Raw genomic sequence first — 24,676 nt, forward strand, 5'->3', positions numbered from 1 at the left:
CATTTTGGAGAACCTTCGTGTGGTTCCTTGTGTCCAAGTTAGAACACAAGTAGCACAAGGAGTTTATAGAGCACCACTAGGTAGGCCAAGGGACTTGACTTTATCTTGTGAATCCTGGGAAGCCACAGAAAGTTTTTGGACTAGGACCATGGTATATTCAAATCTGTGTGCACAAAGACACAGCAGAGTGGAAAGTAGACTAAAGGATTTAGGGGCTAGCAATGGGGGAGATCTTTTCCAAGAGACTTCTGTGGTCATTTGGTTATGATAGTCATGGCCTGGACTGAGTCTTATTGAGGGCAGAGAGGAGGCAGTATAAGAAATGTTGGAGGCATCCTCAGGACTCTTTGAAAGTAGGTTGGGAGAAGGGATAGACCCAATACTTCTTCCTTTTCTAGGTGGCCTAATAGACTGGAAGTATTCAGGGAGCCTCTTAGTCCAATATGGCTGTGAGTGGTTACATAGTTTTCTTTTTATGATGGCTTTGGCAAGTTTATCAGGTCCAATTGCAAGTGTATAAAAATGCAATTATTAAGCAAGTGTATAGAACAGAGCCAAGAAATTCCACTTTCTTTTACAGTGTGTGGCATAAAGGCAAGGTGCTTAAAAGTCATTGTCAGAGTAACACTTAAGTGGAAGTGGATAATGTAATTGATGTCAAGGTATAGAATGTGAACAGCTGAGCCATTGACTTTCAGAGGCCCCACACTCCAGTAGCGTACTGGCCTCCACAGGCTCAGTGGCTGCAGGACAGTGGCATCTGCTGGGACACTGATGCCATCCAGTAGGCTACAATGTCCAGGGAAGAGGTGCTGTGTCTGTAGTGATTCTGACAGGTGTTCCTTTTGCTTTCACAGTGCTCTTGCTGATCTACCTTCAGGGCCACCACCATGTCCAGTCGGGGTGGGAAGAAGAAGTCCACCAAAACTTCAAGGTCTGCCAAGGCAGGAGTCATCTTCCCTGTAGGGCGGATGCTGCGGTACATTAAGAAGGGCCACCCCAAGTATAGGATTGGAGTGGGGGCACCTGTGTACATGGCTGCCGTCCTGGAGTACTTGACAGGTGAGTATGCCTCTGGCAGCCGTAACATCACTGCTTTTCAAGGGCAGATAGGACCTATTTGTTTCTTTCAAGTTGAACCATTTGAATCCTGTAGAGACGGTAAAAGAATAATAGAGTCAGCACTTTCACCTATGTTCACCAGTTATTAACATTTTGCCCTTTTTCCTTTTCCTCTCCTTCTCCTATTGATTAGTACTTGTGTGTGTGCTTGTGCATCTGTGTGGGTATATGCATTTTTGGTTTATATATTAAATGATCCTTTTTTGAATTGTCCTAGTAATATCTTTCACGCTTTATTTTTTCCTGATTCAGAATCATATATCATAGTTGGTTGTCTGGTTTCTTTAGTTTTAATCTAATCTGTAAGTTTTCCTCACAAGTAGATTCAGGTTAAACATTTTTCACAGGAGACTTGCAGCAGCGGCATAGAATCTTTCTCGTGTTTGCCCTGGGATTGGTGATTTTTAACATGGTTATCTGGTTAAGTTTGTATCTGGCAGATTATGCACATTCTGTACTGTGATCATCTTTCACCTGTTGGTGTTAGCATCAATTAAAGATTCTAACCTCATTCCATCATTACACTGTTGTGGTGTGTGCTGTCACAATACAAGTTGGAATTGACACATAGCTGACCCTCCAGTGGGTTTTCAGAGACAATAAATCTTACTGGAGGAGATTGTCCATCCTTTTCCCATAGAGCAGCTGGTGGATTAGAACTGCGTGTTTTCAGGATTGCAGTGCAACTTTTTACTACTAAGCCACCAGTGCTTCTATTGTTGTTTTTGTTATGTGCCGTCGAGTTGCCTGCGACTCATAGCGACCCTATGTACAACAGCCCTAAACTCCGCTCTGTCCTGTGCCAACCGAGTGCTCCTATAGTGGTGATAAAAGTGATTTTTTTCCGTTTCAGTGATCCCTTCTATCCTTATTAGTTGGAATTCTTTTATAAAGAAAAGCTTTCCTTCTGCCTTCCTTTTTACTTTTCCTACTTTTAGCATCAGTGTTAGCTCATGGAAAACAGCTTACTTGCTATTTTCGACCCAGAATGAGTTACCCACCTTTCATGGCCCCAATATTCTTACTCAAATTGCCTGTAATAAGGAAGCTGATATGTAATCCCAGACAGTCCATGTTTCCTTATTGCTAAGCACCATGATATCTGTGTCTCTGAGGTAATTACTGACACTATCAGTAAGTCAGTGGCCTGGGCTAGCTGAGCAGGAAAGACGAGGACAGCCTCAGGGTGTCAAGAAAAGGCTGATGGTGAACAGGCTTTTGGGGAGCCTGGTTTGAGGACTGAGGTCAGGGCTACTCCCCTACTCCCTTCATAAATTGGGAAGTCAGAGAGTCTGCCACTGCAGTGGATGCATCTGAAGGGGAGAAGACCAACCCCCTCTCAAGACAAACTTTTCAATTGCCCTTGTTCTACTTCTGTGACTGGCAAGTAAATCTCTAGTCCTGGGCACAGTAACCTGAACAGTCCTCCAGCGGTGGGTTCATCCTTGACAGGACAGAGATGGTGTGGAAGTGTATGTACGGGCAACAGCCTCACTCTCTCTAGATTCCCCACTATCTCACCACTCACAACAGAGGAGCCCCAGGGAGATAGAGACCGGGCCATCTCTTCACCTAAGAAGCTGTGGTGGCCTCATGGATCTTTGCTACCAGCCCAAAGGAACACAGTTCGAATCCACTGCTGCTCCATGGGAGAAATATGGGCAGTTTTTCCTCGTGAAATTTATTGCCCCTGAAAATCATCTGGGCGGTCAGCTGTGAGTTGGTTTCAACTCAAAGGCACATGTGCATAACTACAATGATATAACTCTCAAGCCTTGTAAAAAGAACTTGTTTTACAAAAATTATTACCAGACTAGTTCCTTTAAGACAGAGGTTAAAATTATCCCAGATGACCAAACTGCCATTCCAATCCATCATCTCTGATACTAATATCCTCTTCACCTCAGTCTTCCCACTCTACTCTGTGTCTTTGGATTCTGTAGTTAGCTGAAAAGTCTTACAGAAACTCAAAAACCATCAAGGAAGTTGCTTATGCGATTATAGATGATGTAGGCTATTTAGCATAATAAAAATGCTAGTGAACAGTGGCCCGGGTACTTGTAAGCTTGAGGCAGCTGAATCAGGTTAGATACGTGTCCCAAGTGAGTGGAAACAGAACAAGCTTCCCAGAAGCAGTCTGTATGTTGTTGTTGTTATGTGCTGTCACGTTTAACTACAACTCATTGCAACCCTATGAACAGTGACTATGAACCTTGCTCTTTGCTGAGCCACCCTCATCAGTTCCCATTGCTACAGTCACTGTGTCAATCTATCTTATCCAGGGTCTTCCTCTCTTGTGCTGACCCTCCATCCTTCCAAACGTGATGTCCTGCTCCAAGGACTGGCCCCTCCTGATCACATGCTCAAAGTATGTGAGACAGAGTTTCAAAATCCAAGGAACAAACTCTCCAGAACAAACAGTCATCTATATAGGTCTTTTGTATATGAGTTCTCCATATATACTCTCAGGGGTGTAAAACCCCATGCAGTGATTTGAGTCATACATTCTGATAGGGTGGTGCTTCCCACGTGTCCCATTCTTCTCCCACCTCCTTGCTACAACAAATAACTTGTTCTTGAATGGGGGGAAAAAAGTGAACTGGAGGAGGGGGAAGGAAAAGAGAGGAGGAAATGTGCAACAATGAATGAATGAAAATCCAAATTTTCTGTAAACTTTTGTTAAAAATCACAATTAAAATAAATTTTATTTAAAAAAAAATGACAAAGAGGCTAGTATCACAGAATGAGAGATTATGGCTGGAAGGGCCATACTCATTGTGCCACAGATGTGTTCATTAAAGTGTCTTTTTTTCCTACCATCCAGATTGCTCATTTGGTTTTTTTGGTTGCAGGGCGGTGGGTTCACCTTTGTTTCATTGAATCTCAAGCAGTTAAGTCAAAGCCTCTACTATACAAGGGCACTGGTGACAAATTGTATTTTCCCCTGGTTGGTCATTACTTCTGGCTCTATTGGGTCATTGTTCCCTAGCAAATTCCTCAGTGTCCTGTGATACTTGGGCCTTGTGGCTTGAGGAAAGGAACAAGGCTGACTGCCACAACTCGTTGTAGTCTGTTGATCCCTGATATGGCGTGGGGGCAGAGCAAACTCTAGGTTTCTAGAAGTGTCCTAGACCACGTGTAGCTTCTGAGTCAGTAGTCCTGCACTGTGAGTATGACATTAAGCTTCTAACTAAGAGGTCATTGGTTCAAACATGCCAGCCACACTACAGGAAAAAGATGAGCAGTGTGCTTCCATAAAGAATTACCACTTTGGAAATTCCCTGGGTCGTTTTACTCTGTCCTGCAGGGTTACCATGCGTTAGGATCAGATTAATTGCAGTGGGTTTGGGGTAACTTGCTCCAGGCATTATTCAATTATAGTGATGCTTTGAATGACATGGTTTTATCGGCATATGCTGCAGGTGGTTTTTGTTTTCATTGCTGTCAGTATTAATAGTTGATTTTGTAAAATATTTTAGAGTTTGAACTTTTATCTATAAAATTTTTGAGAATAAAGTAGTAATTAAAGGAAGAAGAGGAAAATGAAAATAAAATTGCTTCCATTTAATTACTCATAATATTGTAACTAAAAATGTAGTCCATTTTAAAGGAAGCATTAATTTAGATCTGCTAAGAAGTCTCTTTGGAGCCCCTCTTCTGTGCCTAACTAAGAGCTACACAGTGCTGAGGACAGGAGTTGTTGTTGTTAAGTGCCTTCGAGTTGAGCGTGAATCATAGTGACCCTATGAACAAAAGATCTGAACCCTGTTCTATAACAATTGTTATTTCTCTGATGCTCATAGAGTTTACAAAGACCTGTTGTTTAAGAAGTGGATGCTAATCCTGAGTCCAAGCCTGTTTTAATCTGGGAGCTCTACCAAACCCTTTCCGCTATGGGTAACCATTATGGCATTTGACACATCAGTGCTATACCACTTAGAACAATGAGTACAAGGGTAGGAAATATGAAATAAGCATGTGGCATGGCTTTTGTCCAGTGGAATTTCCATTGATGTTGGGGACACACAAGAACACAAACCTGTTAGAGAATAGGGCAGTACCAAGAGATACGTTGAATCCTATTGGCAGTGTGTGTGTGGGGGGGTGGGGGAGTGGGAATGAGAAATGTGTGGATAATTAGAAGGCAAAGAGATTTTGCAAACATGCTTATCATCTGATATTCTTAAATTAATGGCTTCAAGAGCTCTGGCTGTGCATTGTCAAGGACGTGTCAGCAGACCTGGGTTTTTGTGAACTTTAAGAGGTATTCCACCCCAAAACAGGGCTTTGAAATTGAGGAATGATTAGATTTATGTGCTCTGTTTTTATGTTTGTATGTATGTGGGTGGTTTCAAAGTTTATAGAATAGATTTTTTTTGTTCCACCATTCATGTATGTTTTGTTTTATGGCATTCATTATAATACTCACCCACATTGTAACACACTCATCCCTCCTGTGTGCCTCTCCATGCCTTCCCATTTTTTAATATTATTGTGCTGCTCAATTCCTTCCTCTAATTGCTGTCCCTTTCACTCATCTTCATTTGTTTCTGTTATCTGTTTACTGATTTTCCCTCCATTCCCTTTCACTAATAATTAATTTGTAACTGACAAAGAATATTTCTTTGTGTGTATAAACTATTCCTTAGCCTTTTGTAATCTAACTTACTAGTGTTTGTCTTTTTATGACTGACTTATTTTACTCAGTATAATGTCCTCCATATTCTGTGGCCACATGTCCTTTTTTGAGATGGAATATTAATAACTTTGATGAATTCCTTAGTAAAGAAACCATTTTTTAAAGTTTGGGAACCACTAAATAAAAATGACATTCTTTACTGTAGGATTTCTCAGATTCTTCACTGTAGAACTAATATACTGCTATTACTGTGAAGGAAATTAAATATGTAACAGTCTACAAACTATCACAAACATCTATAAACATCTTGCATAGTACCTTATAGGGTACACTGTTACAGATTAAAAACTTAAGAAATGGAACTATGAAGAAGGTTAAGAAAAGAGGTAAAATCAAAGGCTGTCATAAAAGGTGAACTTTGGTCATATTTGTGTGGGATTGAGGCACAAAAGTTGACTAGCAGATAAGAATGTCCAGGTCTTCCTCCTCTAAATAGGGCTTGGCACAAAAAAGTGCTTACATATTTGATAAGTGGAGTCTTATTGGGAGACTGTACACTTTTCATTTGAGGTGTACTGCACTTTTCTTGTCTCCTAAAGATTTAGAGTTTCAGAGACTTAGTAGAAGGTCACCTTGGGTCAGAATCAATGATAGTGGGTTCCGTTCCATATTCTAGGCATTGTGCTGGATATTTAGATATGAGACACATTTCACTACTTTCAAAGAACTTCACCCTCGAAAGAAGTGCCTTAGGAGCTCTTTGCCTAAAATCTGAGAGAAAAAGCATCATTCCTTCTTTTTATTTTTTTCCCTGAAACCCTGTTAAATAGCTTGATTATATGTCTTATTGTATTAACATACATTTTAATGACTTAAACCTGTTTGAAAAAGATCAAATACACCCTCAAAAGATTTCTTGACATTAAAGAGAATGAAAAGCATTGTCTCTCAAGCCTGAGTGGTAACAGCTTTGTAAGCATAGATCATCCCCTGGTGACTACTTTCAGTTGTATCTTGATTGAGATATCTAAACTCTGGTTTGTTTAAAACTCCAATGTGGCCCTCTTAGAGCAGGGTCAGGCTAAGACTGGAATATATTTCTTTCTGCCTTACTTGGATCTTATATAGAAAATAATTGGATTTGCATCCTCTCAGTTCTACTCTCTTTTTCTATTTTTATAGAACCTGTATCCCTATTCCCCATATTTCGGGTTCGGTCTTCCTTCCCCTCGGTCTCTGGTCAATGACTTGAACCTCAAAACTCACCTCATAGGCACCCTGCATCATCTGCAAGGAGATGTTCCAGCCTGAAGTTGCTGATTACTGTGAAGTTTACAGGGCCATCTTCTGGTGTAGAGAAGAGGCAGGGTCCTCTGGGTGATCTTTTAGCTACTTTACATATTGGATGAAGCCCAGCCCTTGCTCCTGACTGCAGTCTTGTAATACAACCCCAAGGACAAAGGACAGTTTTTAAAAATACACCTTGTGCAGTTTTGACCAATGAAAAGATTATCCAAATCCCAAGTTTCAGTTTATTTGACTTCTGATCTGTGTCTTCGGTGAGATGTTGCCTATCCCACTGGTGTTAGTCATTGGACTGTGCTCCATCCCCCTCATGTCTTGTAAGTGAAGTAAGGAGAGCAGCCCTCTCCTGTCAGCAGCATATGCTGTTACACAGACACTCATTTCAGCAAATATCCATCACATTCATCACAGTTTCTGGCCTGGGATAGAAAGGATCCTGTGAACCTGAAAGATTGAGATAGGCAGCACCTGTAAGCTGGCTGCCCCTCACCTTGAAAAGAAGTCCTTTTATTAGGCTTCTGCAATTTCCCTACACAGGACATTAAATGTGTCCTGAACTCACACAGCTGAAAATAAGGCAGGAAGGAGAGGATGGTCTCTCTCAACCCTGTAATGCTCCAAGTCACACTGAATTATTGTTTCTCTTGACTGTTGGCATCATGACCCCTACCTTAATTAACTGCTGCAGGCCGGGGCCCCGCTAACCTTTGTAAGACATCCATGTACTGCCTCAGGGTCCGCAGCATCCCACACCACCCATCCTGCATAGGCCCCTTACCAGCTACCCTTTCCTTTGGGGGAAAAAAATACAGAAAGGGAGGACTAGGAATTTTGAGGAGCTCCTTGGAGAGGGACATCATGCTTGGGAGGGTTGAGGGACAACGCAGGAGGGGAAGACCCTCTATGAGATGGATTGATTCGGTGACTGGGGTAATAGGGATGGGTGTGTCAGAGGCGGTGCGGTTGGCGCAGGATAGAGCAGGGTTTAGGGCTGTTGTGCATAGGGTCGCTATGAGTCGGAAACGACTCAACGGCACATAACAACAACAACAACAACAACAAGAATTTATAGCTACAATTAGAGTAGCTATAATATTCCTAGTACCACGACCCCTTCTAAACCCAGCCTGGATTTCCAGCAGTTCTCTGCTGATGTGCTCTTCCATTCATTTTGGCATAATCTTCAGTAGAATCTTGCCTGCATGTGAAATCAATGATATTTTTGTATAGTTTCCACACTCTGTTGGGTCCCCGTTCTTTGATGCAAAACCTATACTTGGACCAGGAGGAAGTCGTCAGAACAGAGCAAGGAAACACTGCATGGTTCTAAATTGGGAAGGACATATGCCAGGGATGTGTCCTGTCTCCATACCTTTTCAACCTGTATGCTGAACAGATTATCCCGGAGGCTGGGCTCTGTGAGGAGAAATGTGGGGTCAGGATTGGTGGAAGATATATATATCAACAATCTGCGTTATGCAGATGGCACCACCCTGCTTGCTGAAACTGAGGAGGACCCGAAATGCTTGTTGCAGAGGGTGAAGGACTGCAGCCTTCAATATGGATTGAGGCTCAATGTCAAGAAGACAAAGATTCTTACCACTGGACCAATTGGCAGCATCAGGATGGATGGTGAAGAGATTGAGATTATTCACAGCTTTAGTTTGCTTGGCTCCACAGTCAGCACTCTCGGCACCAGTAGCCAGGAAATTAAAAGACGGATTGCGATGGTAAAGTCTGCTGTTAGAGACCTCTCCAAAGTACTAAAGAGCAGTGGTGTCTCTCTGGAAACTAAGGTGCATCTAACATAGGCCATGCCCTTTGCTATCACTTGTTATGCGTCAGAGAGTTTGACAATGACTAGGAACGTAGAAGGAGAATTTATGCCTTTGAGCTGTAGTGCTGGAGAAGAGTATTGAATGTACCATGGACTGCTAGGAAAACAAACAGATTCATCCTGGAGAGGGTTAAGCTGGGCTGCTCCTTGGAGGCAAGAATTCTGGGTCTTCGTCTGACATACTTTAGACATGTTGTAAGGAGAGACCAGTCCTTGGAGAAGGACATCATGCTTGGGAGGGTGGAGGGACAGCGCAGGAGGGGAAGACCCTCTATGAGGTGGATTGATTCAGTGACTGGGGTAATCGGGATGGATGTGTCGGAGGCAGTGCGATTGGCACAGGACAGAGCAGAGTTTAGGGCTGTTGTACATAGGGTTGCTATGAGTCACAAGCAAATCGAAAGCACATAACAACAAGGATTTATAACTGGAAAAAAGTTAGAATCACATTAGTGTACTGGGTACCCAGTGTATGCAGATTGTAGTTAATTGTATGTTCCTTTTTCTGGTTATCTCAGTAATTTGTGTTTGAAAATGTCTCTCATAATCCCATTTTCAGAGGCAGAAACTGGTACCGTAGAGCTTTTGATTTGTGTACAAATATGTGTTTGCGTACACAAAAAAGCCAGGTTTTAGTTTGTCTTTATTAACATCTACTGTTGAAGATATTCATTGAAATCATCACTACACGTAATATTATTAGAAAATTATGAAATAATTAGAGATATTCTGTTCATATGCCATGTTGTCAATCCATCAGCTTCCCAAGGGGAAAATGTGATTCCTTGCTAGACCAGCATTCAAGTAGCATTTAAAGAAGAAATGTATGATCATGTGATGTTAGCAGTTCTCTGATGATCTGGGTCAAATGACCGTAAAAGTCATGATGAGTCCAGCCTCAAAACTCAAGAACTAGATCCTGCAGCCACCAAGCTGTATGAAGGTGGAAGTATAGTGAGAGGAGCTTCTCCCACGAACATATGAAACTGCTACAGAAACCTCAGGGTTTTAATTTGTTTCTTCTTCTGGTCCTTCTAAAGAATCTAAAGAATCCTTCACATTTTAAAAATTTGATACTAAATTAAATATATATTTAAAAATGAGCCATAAAGTTATTCACGAGAGTATAATTGTGATCTGAGGCCATTTTAAACAGTGGTCCCACTTAGCCCTCATCTCCCAGTGCTAAGTTTAGACTGTATCACTTAGATCAAACAGGGAAAGGTTTCACTTTCTTGAAGATAAACTATGTTGCCTACAAATCCTAACTGGCCACTGAGTCTTACTGTTGCTTCTCTCTTTCCTTTAGAGGGAAATCTGTAACATTTGATTTTTGCCTTCAGGACCTGCAGTTGGATAGACGAGCTCCATATTAAGGGTTCTGCTTTTGCTCAGGCCAATGGAAAAACATATAGCATGACAAAATCTGTTTCTGGATTCAGGCAAGGAAAAAAAATGTGACCAAAGCCAAAGTGTGTCTTCTTCATGTTACAGCTTCCATCTGGGATCGCTTTACTTCTGACTAAAGTACATCTTTTAGAATTCCATTTAGTAAGGGTAATTTAGTAGCAACATTCTCAGGTTATGTGTTTTGAATATGTCTTTATTGCATTCATAAAGTCCTCAGCCATTTATTTCTTTAAACAATACCTCATTCTAGTCTTTCCTCAAATGCCAGTTAGACATATGCTAAGTGTTTTAGTTTATCTTCCATGTGTATTAATCTCTTTCATATTTTCTATCTTTGTATCTCTGGGCTACTTTCTGGGTAATTACTTCTGATCTATCTTCTAGACTTTCTTCTAGTTTACTAAGTGTTTATCTGTGTCTAATCTGTTAAGGTTAGCTATTCAGTTTTGAATTTAGAATAGTTTTCATATATAGAACTGTGTGGTTGGTTTTTTTTTTAAATCTTGATCATCCTTTATTCTTTTTTCGGTTTGTTTTCAAGTCTTTTCTTAAAATATATTGTTGTTTAGTGCAGTCAAGTTGAGTACGACTTATAGCTACCCTGTGAACAACAGATCTGAATACTGCCCTATCCTATGTCCTTCGTACCATTTCCATACTTTGAATTCATTGCTGCAGACCTGTATCAGCCCTGCTTGAGGGTCTTTTCCTTTGCTGACCCTTTATCTTTCCAAGAATGATGTCACTTGCCAAGGAACAGCCTCTTCTAGCAACATGCCCAAAGTATGTGAGATAAAACTTTGCCATCTTTGCCTCCAAGGAGCACTCTGGCTATATTTTTTTCAGAGACATAGCTGGTTTTTTTTCTGGCGATCCATGAGATATTTAATAATCTTCTGTAATACCACAACTCAGTAACATCAGTTCTTCTTCTGTCATCTTTATTTTTTGTCCAGCTCTCAGATGCCTAGCAAGTGCCTGGAAATACCATACCCTGAATCTGGTGCACCTTAATCTTTAAACTGCCATTATTGGCTCCGCATTCATTTGAAGCATAATGCCATACATCTCTTAATCTCCTAACTGCTGGTACTAGAAGTGCTGATTGTGGATCCAAGTAAGATGAAGTCATTGACTGTTTCAGTCTTTTAACTGCATATATCATGGTGTTGTCTGTTGGTTCAGTGGTGAGAATTTTTGTTGGAAGTTTGTGAGAAGACAAAGTAAAGTATTGTAACAAAATGTGCAGAGAGCTGGAGTCAGAGAATAAAGAACCCTCTCGGCATTTCTCAAGCTGAAAGCACTGAAAAACAAATTCAAGCCTCAAGTTGTAATACTGAAAGATGCAATAGGCAAAATCTTTTTTTTTTTAGTTTGTTTATTTTTCATTTCAATGAACATCTACAGAGATTTTGGAATTCCATTCAGTCACAAAGGGACAAATGCTATATGGTGCCACTGTTGTAGAATGAGGCTGGCATTGGGGTGGGGGTAAGACTGAGAAAAACTGGATGAAATATGTTTATGGCATTGAAGTCTATGGGGGAGAGAATAGTCTAAAAGTATTATATTTTAGGGCATTATTTTTATCGTAGGAGTATGCAGTGAGGGTTGCAAAATCTTAAATGATCCAGGAAGAATTAAAAGAAGATGGAGGGGAATACACACAGTCACTGTAGCAAAAAGAATTGGCCAGCACTGAAATATTTCAGGAAGTACCATATGACTAAGAGCCAAAGGTAATGAAGAAAGAATATCAAGCTGCACTTCAGGAATTGACAAAAAATACTGCCCCAGGAATTAATGGAATATCAGTTGACATATTTCAGTCCTAAGCATGCTTATCAGTCTATGCCAGGAAATTTGGAGGGCAGTTGACAAGCCAGCTGACTCCATATTTGTTCCCATTCTCAAGAAAAGTGATCCAATACAATGTGATAATTATCAAACAATATAATTGCTATCACATGCATGTAAAATATTGCTGAAGATCATCCAAAAATGGTTAGAACAGTACATACACAGATAACTATCAAAAGTTCAAGCTGTTTTTAAAAGAGGCTGTGGTACCAGGGATATCTTTACTGCTGTCAGATGGAGCCCATGTGAAACCAGAGAATACCAGAAGAATATCTCTGTGCTTTATGGACTATGAAAAGGCATTCAACTATGTGGATTGTAACAAATTATAGCTGACTTTTTTCTGGAAGGAGTGTGGCATCAGGTTTGGAGGAAGACTCATAAAAACCTGTATTATGTAGATGACACAGCCTTCCTTTCTGAAAGTGAGGAGGATTTGAAATGCTTGGTGCAGAAGATGAAGGACTACCCTCTTCAATATGGATTATATCTCAACATCATGAAAACAAACATCCTTACCACTGGGCCAGTAGGCAACATCATGATAAATGGAGAAAGAATTGAAATTGTCAGTGATTCTATCCAGCTTGGATCAACAGTCTACACCCTTGGTACTAGCAATCAGAAGTTCAGGAGGTGTTTTGCTTTGGACAAGTCTGCTTTCAGTCGGGTTATACATTTTATGTGCCTTAATCTTACAGTTTTGTCTTCTTACTTTCTAGAATTTAATTTTTCTTTAATAAGTAACATATACCCATGGTAAGAGCCATAGGTTATAAATAGATATACAGTGAAATGTGTGTCTCCCTCCTAATTCTTGCACGGCTGTATAAGAGACAATAGATAATAGTTTCTTATACATCAACCCAGGCAGTCGTCAGAACAGAGCAAGGAAACACTGCATGGTTCAAAATTGGGAAGGACATACGCCAGGGATGTGTCCTGTCTCAATACCTTTTCAATCTGTATGCAGAACAGGTTATCCGGGAGGCTGGGCTCTATGAGGAGAAATGTGGGGTCAAGATTGGTGGAAGATCTATCAACAATCTGTGTTACGCAGATGATACAACCCTGCTTGCTGAAACTGATTAGGACCTGAAATGCTTGTTGCAGAGGGTGAAGGACTGCAGCCTTCAATATGGATTGAGGCTCAATGTCAAGAAGACAAAGATTCTTATCACTGGACCAATTGGCAGCATCAGGATGGATGGTGAAAAGATTGAGATTGTTCACAGCTTTAGTTTGCTTGGCTCCACAGTCAACACTCTCGGCACTAGTAGCCAGGAAATTAAAAGGCGCATTACCATGGGAAAGTCTGCTGTTAGGGACCTCTCCAAAGTACTGAAGAGCAATGGTGTCTCTCTGGAGACTAAGGTGCGTCTGATACAGGCGATGGTCTTTGCTATCACTTGTTATGCATCAGAGAGTTGGACAGTGATTAGAGAGGATAGAAGGAGAATTGATGCCTTTGAGCTGTGGTGCTGGAGAAGAGTATTGAGAGTACCATGGACTGCTAGGAAAACAAACAGATTCATCCTGGAGAGGGTTAAACCAGGCGGCTCTCTGGAGGCAAGGATTCTGAGGCTCCGTCTAACATACTTTGGACATGTTGTAAGGAGGGACCGGTTCTTGGAGAAGGACATCATGCTTGGGAGGGTGGAGGGACAGTGCAGGAGGGGAAAGCCCTCTATGAGGTGGATTGATTCAGTGACTGGGGTAATCGGGATGGGTGTATCCGAGACGGTGCGATTGGCACAGGACAGAGCAGAGTTTAGGGTTGTTGTACATAGGGTCGCTATGAGTCATAAGTGACTCGAGGGCACACAACAACAACAACAACATACATCAACCTCAAAATATTCTGTTTTTCTTTTTATTTACAGTAAGTCTAGAAAACACACACACACAAAATATAGTAAATAGGAGGCTAATGGGAAGCTTTTAGACTGGAATTTCCATTGAGAGAATCTGAGGTGTGATTCCTTTCCACTCTTTTCTCACTTTTCTCTAGTCAGTCTGCAGTTTTGCTTCTGGAACTTGAGATGAGACCTGCCTGGATCCCCTAAGTTCATTATGGGCTGCTTTCTCCTGGGATCATAGCTTTATAGTTCACTGCTGCCTACCATGGATCCTGAATATTTGTTCTAAAATGTGAAACTAGGCCAGTGCCTCAGAGAACGTACCTGCACTTCCATCCTTAATCCTGTGTTATGCAGCTAGCACAACCTTGCTTTCTAAAAGGGAGGAGGGCCTGAAATGCTTGCTCCAAAATGTCAAGGACAATAGCCTTCAAGATGGTTTACTTCTCACCATCCAGAAAACAATCATCTTTACCAGTGGACCACTAAAAAACATCATGATAGATGGCAAAAGGATTGAAACTGCCAGTGATTTTATCTTACTTGTATCCATACTCAATACAACCATTCCTTTTTTTTTTTTTAGTTTTATGAATTCTTTTTTCTTTCTTTCTTTTTTTTAAATTTTATTGGGAAAAACATGTTGGGGATACAAGGAGGTGAGGATTGGGAGCCTAAGGGTGAGGATGGGCAGGGATGAAAATGCAGGGGTGCAGTTGCAGAGCTGCACAATTTGGTTGGTGGGGGAGCAGGTGAAGGAAATGAAAAGGATCCACTGGGGACCAGATTATACAGGGGAATGGTAAGCATAGTCTAATGGTGATTAAACAAACTGTCTTAGTCACTTTTGGGTTTCTCACTTTCGAACTGGGCACAGACTCTCTGGATTCTTCATGCTGAACAGGGGAGTTGATGTGAAGGGGGAAAGGGAGCAGACTTTATCATCTTACTCGTGATCTTGGCTGAAAGCTGCTTGCCGCCTTGTTCTGTTAGAAGATATTTTCCTGACATTTACTCCCCTCTGGACTGTAAAGTATTTTCCTAGGTGGGTCCAGTGAGGATGGCTGACTGAACCCTGAGGCTCCATCCTCCTTTGCTTCCTTAACTGGCAGTTGTAGATCTTTTTTGTCTCTGGAACTGGGTTCAGGGTCAGGTCTGGAGTAAAACTTAGTGTTAAGGTTACCTATAGGAAAGGGAGCAAACCTAGAGAGAACAAATTTGTGATTTACAAATAGAAGGGCTTTGGGGGTGTTACTTTTGGGTGTACTGGGGGGGAGAGGGTGGAGGAAATTAGCCTAGATAAAATTCTCTGCATACCCTAGGCAGTTTTTTCTACCCAGCGGTCGGATGGCACAACCTGAGGGCTGAGGAGCTAACCCCAAGGGCCAAAGATGGCACGCCCCTGCTGGGCCCAAAGATGGCTCACCCCAAGCTGGGGGCCTAGACGGCTCGTCCTGAGCCAGGGGCCGTAGATGGCTTGCCCTGAGCCAGGTGACACATCCTTGGGGCTGGCTGGCACACCTCCCCCACCAAAGTCGTCCCCCCCTCCCCAAGTCCGGACCCCTCACCTGACCAAAGACCATGTGGCCAGGGACAGTGTCCCCAATTCTGGCACCTTTACTTTTACCCCCTGCCCCCCCCAAAAAAAAAGTTGTCATACTGTAATTTGAAGTAGGTGTCACTGCCCTCCCCCTTTATAAATGGGGAAAGCAACCTGAAAGTGGTGAATAGACTCCCCCCAGGTCTAAACAGTTCTTGGCAGAGGCATTCAACAGATTAAAATGTGTGGTCCATTTAGGATGTCTGCCATCTTGGACATGCTGCCACTGTTAAGTGTCCTCAAGTAGATAGCTCACAGTGACTTTTCATCAATCCATTGTATTGGTGATCTTCTCTGGCCTGCCCAATGAAACCCAAACCTCTGGTGGCTGCATCTACCACTGCCACCGTCTTGGCTCCAAGAATTCTCCCCAGAACAAGTCCACTCTGCAGTGGTGTGGCGGCTTTGCTGGACCAGCCTCATGGGGACCCGGTGCCCACTGTCCATCTTCGGTGAGGGGATCCCTGGGGTCCGGTGGTGGGAGCCTCATGGAGCCGTGGCAGTGGCGCAGGCTCAACAGCAGGGGGCCAGGAGCCGAAGGACTCACCCATTCCTCCCTGGGAATCCTTGATCTCCTGATGTTGAGCCTCTATCCACACTGAAGACCAGTCATCAACTGTTTAACTGTTCAATTATCAATAAACAGAGGTCTGTAGAAGGCCATGGTGACCCTCCTCCAAGTGGTCCGCTGCCCCTGCAACTCGCCACGTTGTCTCTGCCTCCACCACCATCTTGGATCAATACAACCATTCTTAAGTCACTGTGTGACCACTGCACTGCTTCGTTCACTTGTGTAATGTCTATTTGTGAAAATTACCAAACCTGATCAGGTACGAGGTGCTGAACTGGTGCTGGGCAGCAAAAGAATCCTTCTTAATTGATGTCAACAGTTTTTATTGGATACCTGTTAGTCTATATTTATCCTTGAGCAGCGGAGACAAAATTTTTATCCACCTGTAGTTTAAGATAATAAACAAGGAAATATTGAAGTTACATCATATCAGCTGGTGATAAGACTGAGAAGTAAAGCAAAGAAGGAACTTAGTTGAGCCAAGGTAGAGGGTAGCATTTGCACATGGACAAATGTTGAAATGTGACCATCACAGTGGGTAAAAGGACAAGGAATCACAAGTGAATCCAAAGAGGTAATGGAGGCTTTTGGATTCAATGTCAGGTGAAATAGTGGGCCACTGGGGAGTAATGAGAATACTGTATATCTAGAGAAAAAGGAGAACTGATGGGCTTTTCCAACAGTCTAGGTGAAAGACAGTGATGACTTGGATGAAGGAGATAACAGTATAGGATGTGAGAATGGCTCTAATTCTGGTTTTAGACTCTTGAGATTTGTTGATAGATTGGATACAGTCTATAAAATAAAGACATGAGTCGGAAGAACTCTTAAGACTTTTAGTCTGAACAGAAGGACAGATTTGCCATTTACTGAACTGAGAGAGGAACAGCTTTTGTAGTCTTTGTCCTTTTGGATCCCACAGGGCAAGGTAAAGGACATATGTGTTCGTAGAAGTCACAGGATACTATGTTTGGCATAAAAGTCCACCCATTTAAATAACTATTCTATCCTCGAGGTAAAACAGACTCCAAAGGGAAAATTTCTTTCAAATTGAAAATTACCAAGGGTGCAGTGTTTACCTAGAGTAGGTTTTTTTATTGGACAGTTTATTTACTTTTTTGTAATTTAAAAAAATTTACATAAGCCTCATACTAATCCATGATCCCTAGTTATCTTCTAAAATTGGCTCTTTCTTACAGCCTTCCAGAATGTGCTGTGTAGATTAAAGCACATATGTATGCATTGTGAATTTTATGGGAAGTTGAGACCATTAAGATTTAACACCTGGTTTGGCAGGTCACATCCCTCTTTCCCAAAGAGTGGTAGGGTCTCAAGAACGTACATCCATCCCCAATAAACCCTGAGCAGACAGATGACAGTGGTGAGAGAAAAACTAACAATAAACAACTGATTCATTGGCATTATGTTGGAACCTACTCATAGATAACCTTCTGGGAGGTTTTCTGAGACTGTAAGTCATATGGGAGGAAACTGTATTTCTTCCAAGAAGCAACTAGTGGGTTCAAAGCACCAGAAAAGTGCTGCCTTTGGCTTAGCAGCAGAACTCTCAGCAGTCTAGGTCTCAGAAATCCCAAAATGCTGCTTTCAGGCCTGCTAACTACATGTCTTTCTTTTAATAAATAAAATGTTGGCTTGAAATTCACAGATGTGCATAAAGACCTAGAGAAGATCTTAAAGGAAAGTTTTTACCTGATTGATTATTAAAGGACACTTAGGTCTTAGATTACATCTCAGCAGTGGTGGAGATGGAAGGAGAGTGAGATAAGCTCTCCAGGGTCCAAAGTCAACTTGGGGATGGAGGATGGCACTCTTAAGAACAAAGAGAGAGGGCTACTCTGAAAGTGAATCAACAAATCAGCAGAGAAAAATGTGAGTATCCTTGGTCTCACAGAGTATGTAAATGAGCCCACCCAGAACAAGGTCCTGCAGAAAGACCAGAGTTGAGGAAATGGTCAAGCCCTTTAGATACTGGTAGCAGCCACTTTTAAGAGCCAGATCCTAGGGCTAAGCCTAAGTCACCACTGTGCTGCTCATCCTTATATACCCAGTTCTTAGCACAAGGCCTGCTACCCTATAGATGCTTGGTAAATGGTTATTTATCAATGAGTTGTTTATAATGAGTTTGAGGAGAAGAAATAGTGGTAATATCAGATATTCCCTAAGAACTGAATATGACAGCATACCTCCACCAGTTTGTTATACTATTGTGGTTTGCATGGTTGCTGTAATGCAGGAAGCCATGCCACCATATTTTAAATACCATCAGAGTCACTCATCGCAGACCAGTTTTAGCTGAGTTTCTAGACTAAGATAAATGAGGAAGAAGAATATGGCAATTTACTGCTTTAAAAAATTGGCAAAGAAAGCTTTATCAATAGCAGCAGAGCATTGTGCAATATAGTGCCTGAAGGTAAGCCCCTCAGATTGCAAGTCACTCAGAATGTGACAAGGAAGGAACTATCTCCTCAGAGTAGAGTCTATCTTAAAGTCTTGGAAAGAGTAAAATTTTCAAGACCTTCACTTGTTGATGTAGTACAAACAACTCAAAATGAGAGGAAATAGCTGCAAACATCAATAATCACACTGTGGAAATTTCAAAGTACTAACTTAAGAAAATAGAATCTTGCAAAAAATGAAATGGAATACTTGAGAATAGACTTTCTAGGCATTAGCTGAAATGGATTGACACTGGCCATTTAAAATCAGGAAATATAGTGTACTGTGCTGGGAAGGACAAATTGAAGAACAGTATCACATTCATTGTCAAAAGTACATGTCAAGTTCTATTCTGAAGCACAACACTATGGTAAGCTAATGTCCACATATCAACAATACAGAACAGTTAATAAGACTCTTACTCAAATTTATGCCAAACACAATGCTAACAATAAAGAAATTGAAAATTTTTAAAATCAGTCTGTAATTAACTAAGCATGTAACCAAAGATATTTTGTTAATTCCTGTTAAGTAGAATGCAAATGTCAAAAACAAATAAGGATCAATAGTTAGAAACCATGATTACAATGATAGAAATAACACCTTAGGTTGCATATTAAAAATTTAAAAGACTAAAGATATTTTATTTAGAAATAACTTTTTTTCCAGCCAGATAAATGGTTACTGTGTGCATAGAATTTACCAGAAATAAAATAGATTATATCGGAGGAAAGAGGTAATAGAAAAGCTTAATATAATCATATCAAGGACAAGCACTAACTCCAGAACAGAACGTGAATTTCTCATAAGCAAGTTCAAATTGAAGCTGAAAGAAATGAAAGATACACGAGAGCTAACATACAACCTTGAGCATATCCCACCTGAATTTAGAGACCGTCTCATGGATAGATTTGATGCCTTGAATGCTAATGACTTTAAAGACCGAATGAGTTGGGAATGACATCAGAGACATTAAACATGAAGAAAATAAAAGGGTGATTAAAAGATAGTAAAGGGGGAATAAAGATAAAAATGGGTATCAGAAAAGATTCTAAAACTTGCTCTTAAAAATAGAATCGCTAAAGAAAATGGGAGAAATGATGACAGCACAAGAGAAGATATCAAATGGCAGTTTGAGAGGACAAAGTAAAATATGAAATGTACAAAGACCTAGAGTTAGAAAATGAAGAGGAAAAGAACACAGTCAGCATTTTCTCAAGTTGAAAGAAATGAAGGAATTGAAGTTTCAGGGTGGAATATTGTGGGCAAAAGATTGAACAGCTCAAAAAGCATCAAAAGAAGATGGAAAGAATACACAGAGTTACTGTACCATAAATAACTATTTGATATTCATTTTAGAAGATAGCATGTGATCAAGAACTGAGCATATTGAAGGATCAAATCAAAGCTGTATTGAAGGCAGTGGCAAAAAACCAAGACTCTTGGACCTGATAGTATACAAGCTGAGATCTTTCAGCAAATGCATATAGCACTGGAAGTGCTTGTTTATGTATGCCAAGAAATTTAGAAGACCATGGTCAGCTTACTGAGAAAGATCCATATGTGTGCCCGTTCCAAAGAAAAGTGAACTAAGAGAATATGGAAATGATCAAAGAATGCCCTTTATATAACATGCAACTACAATTTTATTGAAGACAGTTGAAAAATAATTGCAGCAGCACATCAACAGTGAAATGCCAGAAATTCAAACTAGAGTCAAAAGAGGATGTAGGAAAGGACATATTGCTGATGTTAGATGGATTTTGACTATGTGGTGAGAACATTGTTCTAATTGGTACAGCACTTGTCTGTCCGTTTGCTGTACTGAGATTACTGTGGGTTGCTGTGATACTGAAAGCTGTGCCACTGATGTGTCAAATGCCATAATGATTACTAATGGTGGACAGGTTTTAATACAGATCCCAAATTAAGACAGATTAGGAAGCAGGATTTGTCATCCACTTCTTAAATAACAGGCCTCTGAAAACCCTGTGAACATGATGACTGCCATAGTGGGCTCTGATTTGTCAGGAAGTATCAAGATGGCACTGGATAGGACAGGATTCGGATCCACTGTTCACAGGGTTGCTATAAATGGGACATAACAGTAGTAACAGCAGTAATTTTGTAAAAGCATTAAATTGTATGTGATGACAAATTATGGATAGCATTGAAAAAAAAAATGGAAATTTGAGAGCATTTAATTGTGTTCTCATAGAACCAGTACCTAATGAAGAGGAAGTAATTCAGACAAAACTAAGGTGTGCTACATGGTTTCAAATGAGGAAAGGGGTGTGTCAGGATTATACCCTTTCACTCTATTAAAACTTGTATGCTAAGCAGATAATCTAAGAAGCTAGACTATATAAGGAACTGTGATGAGGAAGTCCATAAGGAGTTGTACTGCTAACCCAAAGGCCACACTTCTTCTGGTAGTTCACATCTACTAGAGACTCCTTGGTAGAAAAGTGGTAGTCTTTTTATGTGTACTTCTCAAACCCAAGGGAATGTCATTGGTCAGGAAGTCTAACTCAAACAGCAGTGAGTGAGACTGAGTCTATAAAGAAGTCAGCATCAGGATTGAAGGAGAGTTAAGAATGATATGTAGATGATACAACCTTGCTTCCTGAAAGTAAAGAGAGATTAAAGTACTTACTGATGAAGATCAAAGATTGTAGCCTTCAGTATGAATTATACTTTAACGTAAAGGGGGGGGGGAATTCCACAACTGGACAAATAAGCAATATTATGTTAAATATAGGAAAGTTAAAATTTGTCAGGATTTGATAGCACTTGGATTCATAATCAACATTCATGCCAATCAGCAGTCAAGAAATCAAATGATATATTGCATTCGGCAAAAGACCTTCAAAGTATTAAAAACCAAAGATGCTGCTTTGGACTAAGGTATGAGCCACCTGTCACAATATTGCCAATCACCTTATATGCATGAAAGACAATAAATGAGGAAACTGGAGAAGTATGGATGCTTTTGAAGTATATTGTTGGCAAAGAGATTAAATATACCATAAACTGCTAATAGAATAAACGCATATGTCATGGAAGAATTATAGCCAGAATGTTCTTAAAATCAAAGATGGCAAGGTTTTGTCTCCTGAACTTTTGGACATGTTATTGGGGTATCAGTCCCTGAAGAATGATATCATTCTTGGTAAAGATTCAGTGAAAAAAGAGGTCTTCAATGAAATGGATTGATAAAATGACTGTAGCAATGAACACAAACATAGAAATTATTTTGAAGATGACTTGGCATTGGCAGTGTTTTGTTGTGTTGTATGAAAAGACCCTGTGAGTCAGAACTGACTCAGTGGCACCTAACAACATGAGCCTCACTGATCTCTGGAGTTAGTAGTAATGAGGCCTGTTTAGGATTAATACCGGGATACTGTGGCCTTGAAAGAGGTGCATGGCAGGTTCACTAAAAGCTGATGGCAAACAGCAGGGAGTGAAAAATAATGTCAAGGGCTAATCTGTTCTGCGTAAAAGCTGCTGATAGTATCTTACCTTGAAAAACAGAGGAAGCTAGGAGCTACTCATATGATTGAAGATAGCAGCATCCCAGGAACATTGAGACATACCCTAAGCTTCCTCTGTAGATCGTCATCAAGAACAGCATCTAAGAGAACTGTTTACTGAGTGGAAAAAGGGATTTCTACAAATATCTCCTAGTCTCATATTTTCCCTTTAAAATATCATCATATTTGCAATCCCTTTACTTTTCCTTCTGTGTCTTTGGGTTTCTTTCCCTCCTGATTCTAGAGTAAAATACCATGATAGCAAAAAGCTAGTCCCCAGAGCTATAAGTAAGTTCCAACAAGAAGACAAATACAAAGAGTATTAATCAATAATTGTATGTTGTTCAGTGCCATTGAGTTGAGTACAACCCATAGCAACCCTATGAACAACAGATCTGTCCTGTCTTGTGCCATTCTCACACTTCCTGACATACTTACAGCCCACTGTGGCAATCCACCTTATTGAGGATCTTCCTCTCCTTCTCTGAACCACTGCCATTCCAAGCATGTCCCTCTCCAAGAAATAGCCTCTCTTAGCAACATGCTCTAAGTATGTGAAACAAAGATTAATCATCTTTGCCTCCAGTAAGCATGCTGGCTGCTCTTACTCCAAGACATATTTGTTCTTTTGGCAGTCCATGGCATGTTCAGTGCTATTCTGTAGCACCACAGCCTAAAAGGATCAGTTCTTCTTCTGTCATCCTTATTCACTGTCGAGAATTCAGATGCATAGCAAGTGATTGGAAAGACCATGACCTGAGTCAGACACACTTTAGTCCTCACAATTGTGTTCCTTCTATTTTTTTTTTTCGTGACTCCCTTCTAATACTAAGTGTCAAGAGAAGATGACACAAAACTTTTTTTTTATTATTTACCTGGCTACTCAGTTCAGTCTTCAACTCTGACCCTGTCCCTTACCTTTCTTCTCCCACCATCTCTTCCTTTCCTCTTTTTCTACCCATCTCCTTCCTTTTATGTCAAGTATGTTGTATGTATAGAGGACAGATAGACAACGTGTTCCCTGGTACCCTGAAGCTCAATCAGGAGAAAAGTCTGGGGAGATGAGGTGTCACCCCTACATATCTAGAAGGGGATCTTATTGCATTATAGAAGGCCCATCACCCTCCACCATTGTTTTGTTTTGTTTTGTTTTGTTTTATACTGATCTGAGAGAACTATGTGATACCCAGGGCTCTGAAGTGTCAATCTATCGGCTTCGCTTGCCACTGATAATCTGATTGATGTATCCTGTGGTAATTGTAAGCTGAGGTCATCTTTAGTTATTCTTCAGTTTATTTGTTGCCTCTCTAAATCTTTAATTCCAACTGCTAGAAGTCAATATCTGCCATTCATTCAAAAAAATGAAGGTACTTAACTTGAGTAGTATCCTTTTTCTTGCTCTCTCACCCTCCATTCTAGGCCTGATGTTCTCAATTTCAGATTCAGACTTGTGGCTTGCTGTAATGGGAATTCTAGGTAAAAGTGAGGAAATTTAAGTTAGAAAATGTCTGTCGTATATATTGAGCACTTATTAGTACCAGGCACTAGCAAAGTGCTGTAAGCAACTACTCACTGAATCAAACCACCTGTTTCTCCTTGGAGGATATTGGGACGCTGTATGCTTATCTTGTCTAAAGCCACTCAGCACAGTAACCTTTTTTCATCTCCAAATAACATTTCCTTCAGGTTCTTCACTGGTTTGAAGCCTCAGCAATTAAAAAGGGAAGCAGGGGCAAGGGGGTGGGGGGTGTCTCAGAATCCAGGAATACATAATCCACTTTACATTTCCTTTTAGTTTCAAATAAACCAGCAGACAGACTTCTCAGGAGTATCTGGTACATATCCAGTCTGCCATGGCTGACACTGTCTCTGATGAAGCTGCAGCCTAGATGAGAATTCCGACTTGCACCCTGTTAAGGGACAGTCTCTGCAGTAGTTACAAGTGGTTGCTGTAGGGGGCATAATATAAACCTATAAAAGGAAGACTATTGCTGTGGCCAGGGGTGGGTTTGAAGTACAGGGCAATATGGACAGGAATGAGGAAGTTGAGAGCACACCGGAAGATGGGGATGGGTGTGAGCAGAAGATGGTGGTTGCAAAGGCATGTACTGGGCTACAGAAAAGGGTCATGAGGTCATTTGTAAAAGTACTGACCATTGCAGCATCTAGATCCATAAAAACGATAAGAACCTAGAGGCAAGTTCCTAAATAGTCAGAGGTGGCCAGAGGGTTGCCCTGAGGAGACACAGCAGGCCTCAGAGCTGTGAAAGCATTGCTTAGTTGGGTTTGGACAGGCCATATTGTTCACTGGTGATGAGACAAGAAGCTGGAGAGTGAGAAGTGTTTTGTGATGTCCCCTCAGTACCCCCTTAATAAAGGGGAGTGGCAAAGCTTAGAAAAATCCTTTGAGAAGCATCAAATATCCTCTTGGGCAAACATGCAGACATGCTATGCTGATGGAGATAACCCAAGGAGTGGTG

The 24,676-nt window shown here is 40.9% G+C and overlaps 1 protein-coding gene across 3 annotated transcripts in view; it reads left to right on the forward strand.

Moving 5' to 3' along the window:
- The first annotated feature begins 857 nt into the window (after positions 1-857).
- The window catches only part of LOC102845296 (core histone macro-H2A.1-like), a 72,115-nt gene continuing 48,296 nt past the window's right edge, over positions 858-24,676 (forward strand). Inside the window, exon 1 of one of the 3 annotated variants that reach the window (XM_006888046.1) lies at positions 858-1,062. In XM_006888046.1, coding sequence (XP_006888108.1) covers positions 891-1,062 — 172 coding nt within the window. In that variant the 5' untranslated portion in view covers positions 858-890. The remainder of the gene's footprint in view (positions 1,063-24,676) is intronic. The other 2 variants (XM_006888047.1, XM_006888048.1) reach the window with 2 other exon arrangements.

The sequence above is a fragment of the Elephantulus edwardii genome, unplaced genomic scaffold (assembly GCF_000299155.1).
Source record: "Elephantulus edwardii isolate Elephantulus edwardi_28Jun2011 unplaced genomic scaffold, EleEdw1.0 scaffold00064, whole genome shotgun sequence".
NCBI lineage: Eukaryota > Metazoa > Chordata > Mammalia > Macroscelidea > Macroscelididae > Elephantulus > Elephantulus edwardii.